Source organism: Nematostella vectensis, chromosome 2 (genome assembly GCF_932526225.1).
Source record: "Nematostella vectensis chromosome 2, jaNemVect1.1, whole genome shotgun sequence".
NCBI classification, from domain to species: domain Eukaryota; kingdom Metazoa; phylum Cnidaria; class Anthozoa; order Actiniaria; family Edwardsiidae; genus Nematostella; species Nematostella vectensis.
In genome coordinates this window covers 15,981,908-15,985,548 of record NC_064035.1, presented here as the reverse complement: position 1 = coordinate 15,985,548, position 3,641 = coordinate 15,981,908, and the positions used below count along the sequence as shown (strand labels likewise).

The following is a 3,641-nucleotide window of genomic DNA, read 5'->3' as shown; positions in this document are numbered from 1 at the left end:
TCAAGTCGTTCCTGAAGATACTGAGCTACCACCAGCCGCAGTTTTGAAATGACCGTGAGCGAAGGTGTGGATGCCATCGTCACAGATGATTCGCTTGTCATCCTCATGCGACAGAGCGACCTTGTTCACCGTTTCAGTGTAAACATCATGCTTATGACTTCTGATGACATTCATAAGTCTCATCTGAGGTTTCTTATCAAATAGGCAATCCTTGTAGTTATCGAAACCGATGCTCTTCTTGACGACTGCTCTCTTGACGCCCTTGCATTTCTTCTCTTCTTTACCTTCATCCATCTTGTATGAGTAAAGTTTGGCTCTCAGTCCTACAAATTCTGTAATTTGCTGGCCCCCAGCCTCATCTTTAAACATTCCGATGACTTTCTTGTTCACACCCACCTCAATACCGGATGGGTGACCCTTCGGAAAGTTGCTGGTGTCGAACATGGACCTCACATCCCCGCTGATGTCCTTGTAAAAGTCTTTCGTCTCGATCTCATACATCAAGCTGTCCGTATCGGTAAATAAGAGCTTAGCCGCCTCACCGTACTTGGACTTGACGAAGTTGTAGTGGAAATCATACATGAGCGTCTTGCTTATATCCAGGATGGACATGCCTAAGTAAACGGGTTTGTTGAAGGTTAACTTTGTCTTCTTCATGTGAATGGCGACTAGATTCTCGCAAAAGATGGTGCGATGTTGATAGTTCGGCTTTGATATGAGCTTCTTGGCTTGCTTCTCGTCCGTCACCAACCGAATGTCCACCCTGTTCCCAATGTTCTCCATAGTCTTACCAAAGACGGAGTTGTTCATCAGCTTGAAGAAGTCCTTCTCAAAATCATTAGTCGCCTTGGCTCTCAGATCGGTGTTCAAGTCAATGTAGGGCTCCAGCCACGCAGACTCCTCAAAAGTGACACCCCTGTGAATCTTGGTGACTTTTAGCCCAAAACTCACATAAAGTCTCAGAGTCTCATGGTGGATAACGTACTTTGTCTTGTCGTTGAGGTTGGGGACCAACTTGTCCACCTTGCCTAGCCCGATAGATTCCGGGGCTAGTGGGTAGTCATTGTGTAAGTCATGCAGGTGGTGAGGGTACTCCAAGTCAACCTCCAGAATGCATGGGCGGTCTCTCCAACCTGACAGCTCTTGGCCACCCATCCACCTGAAACCGTGAGTCGGTAAAGGGTTGCTCATCGCCCAGCCATACAAATTGTTAGCATCAAGGTAGGTGATATATTTTGTGGGTAGGTTAGGGTCATACTCCTTCATGTAAGGGTTATTTGCCTCCCCATGTCTGTTGCTTATCATGGAGACACCCCCACGGATGCCCTTCTCAATCATGAGCAACATGTCATAGTCCGTTAGAAGCTCTAGCCTCACCTTGGTGGTCTTCAACGCCGCATCCCAAGCCAGCCCTGGCGCTGTGTAGTACCAAGCGGGGTCCAGACCGTAATTCTTGAGACAAACGTCTCTAAAGTTCTCGAAAACGTCAGCTAAAAGCAACACATCCGACTCTAGATACAGATTGTGGTAATCCCTCATGGTCCCCATCCCAAAGACCTCCCACACTCTCCGCGCGTGCAGGTGATCCTCCTCCGATATGTCGGTGTCGTTGAGTTTGGAGTGGAATGCCTCTCTCTGTGGGAGCTGTGTTGCGTCGAGCTTGCTAAAGCCGTCGAACCAGTCGTAAGGGAAAACACCCTTCCTCAACAACAGTTGGAGCTCCTCCCCCTCATAGTACTCCGCCAGGTTTTTGAAGCACTCCCTTGACATATTACCTACTAGACTGTCGAGACTGGCCGACATGAACCTGAAACTGTCGATAAATCTGATATCACGTTTAACATCGATCTTGTTGCCCTTCTTGTTCGTGAAACTGTCGACTACAATCTGTTTTGTGAAAGAAATATACTTTTCCTCGTTATTAGGTATACAGTTTATTTTACCTTCCGATGTACCAAGGTTCTTGATAAATAGATGGCTGTCGTACCCAGACAGATTGTGAAAGATAACAGGAAAGAACTTTGGAATTTTGTGATCTAAGTTGCATGCGTTGTGAGCAGCACCTCTGTACTTCCCTGTAAGGTGGCAATGGTCCAAAACCTTGTCTTCTCCTAATTCACCCTCACAGATGTGGCAGTGAGTGGCGTCGTTATAGGCGATTTTATCCTTCGGAGTCATTTTCACCTTCTTAGGGAACCTGAACTTATCGTAAATTTTCTTAATGTCTGACTCCAAAGACTCTACGAAAAGCTGTGGGATATCTTCGTCTGGAGATTCGGCTGTGTATCGTACAAGCTCGGATGGGGATATATCTCCGTCGAAACACTTGATGAGATAGCAGAAACCAGACGGTTTGTGCTTCTGGTATTGCTTAGTGAAGCTTTTACTCCCATCTGGGGAGCATGTGTCTATATTCTCTGTGAAGCTCTCAAAGTCGGCATAGACAACAAAGGGGACACGCATTTTTCTGTTGTAGTTTTTGAATTTAATGTGGGGTAGATTTCCATCCTTATCTATCTTAGGCATCTCTATTCCAACCGCTTCATGATTGCCGCAGCATTCAGAATGTTTTTCTAATGATTGTTTGCACCGAAACGAGTTCAGACATCTACAGCATAAAAAACGAGTATGATGAAACTCATCAATTTGAGTAGATACTAATCTCATCATATTCTTTATCCAGCAGTAATGATTCGTCTCATCATCCGAGATGAGAAGTAAGTTGATTGCATTATCTGGATCCTTCTCGCTGATTCTCAATGGATATACTTTGGTTTCGTATCCATACACATTAACCGTATACTGGTTCTGTTTCTCAAACTTGTCAATCTGTTTTAGTGAGACGGGGAACTCTATCCCTGACCAGTCGAATTTCTCAGAGTTCTCTATCATTTGTTTACTGAGCCTTTGAGGATCTTTCTCCCTAGGATACACAGCAGAGGTTACTGCCCACTTGAAACATTCGTGATCATTCTCGTTCTTAACATTGATGATCGCCTTCTTGGACGCTAGTTTCGGTGGCAGCGGAATATAGGAAGACCCAGAAAGCGGTTCAAAGGGATCGATGTTGATGTCAAAGTATTCCACCTGGTCGAATTGCCACCCGGAGCTTTGCTTTTGGAATTGCTCAACTAATCCGAGTAAATAATTTGTCGTCGTATCGAACAAGTCGGAGAAATCGGTCGACTCTGTTACAGTTTCGGGCTTTTCTGTATGAAAATATCCCAGTTCTTCATCGATCTGGGCGGTGGCTGGGTCCTCTTTGATGAACTTACAGGTAAAGATGAACTTTACTTTGATAGGCTTCTTTTGTCGGTTGATGAGCTCTAGGACTTTTGGTTTGATATTAGCGATGAATGTCTTGGGGTCGTACCCTTCCTGCCCGGCTATTCCGTGGGTCTTAAGATACCCCTTCAATGCTGTCCTTTGTTCTTTGGGTGTGAAGCGACCTTCTGTCCCCTCGGACATACGCTTAATCTTTTCCTTCAGACGTTTGACTCGTTTATCTACAGTCTTTTTGACAGGCTCAGGGACATAAGATTGTATCCAGTCCGCAAACTCGTTTAACTCCCTCTTGATTGAGTCGACCACCCTGTTCGCGAAATGCTTGAGTGGACGGACGTGGGAATTTCGTGTGGGTT

At 45.5% G+C, this 3,641-nt stretch overlaps 1 protein-coding gene across 1 annotated transcript; it reads right to left on the bottom strand.

Annotated features, from left to right (window-relative positions):
• LOC125559846 lies at positions 1-2,463 on the bottom strand. Its single transcript, XM_048721850.1, has 2 exons — positions 2,101-2,463; positions 1-1,887 (listed from the first exon to the last, which is right to left on the bottom strand). The coding sequence occupies exons 1-2, from the start codon at positions 2,461-2,463 to the stop codon at positions 1-3; spliced, it is 2,250 nt and encodes a 749-aa protein (XP_048577807.1).
• Between the last annotated feature and the right edge of the window lie 1,178 nt (positions 2,464-3,641).

Excerpts from the sequence above, each read along its gene's own strand:
- LOC125559846 (XM_048721850.1), bottom strand. The coding sequence starts at position 2,463 with ATGCGTGTCCCCTTTGTTGTCTATGCCGACTTTGAGAGCTTCACAGAG. Across the intron at positions 1,888-2,100 it reads GTGAATTAGGAGAAGACAAG|ATTGTAGTCGACAGTTTCAC; the intron begins GTTTTGGACCAT and ends TTCACAAAACAG.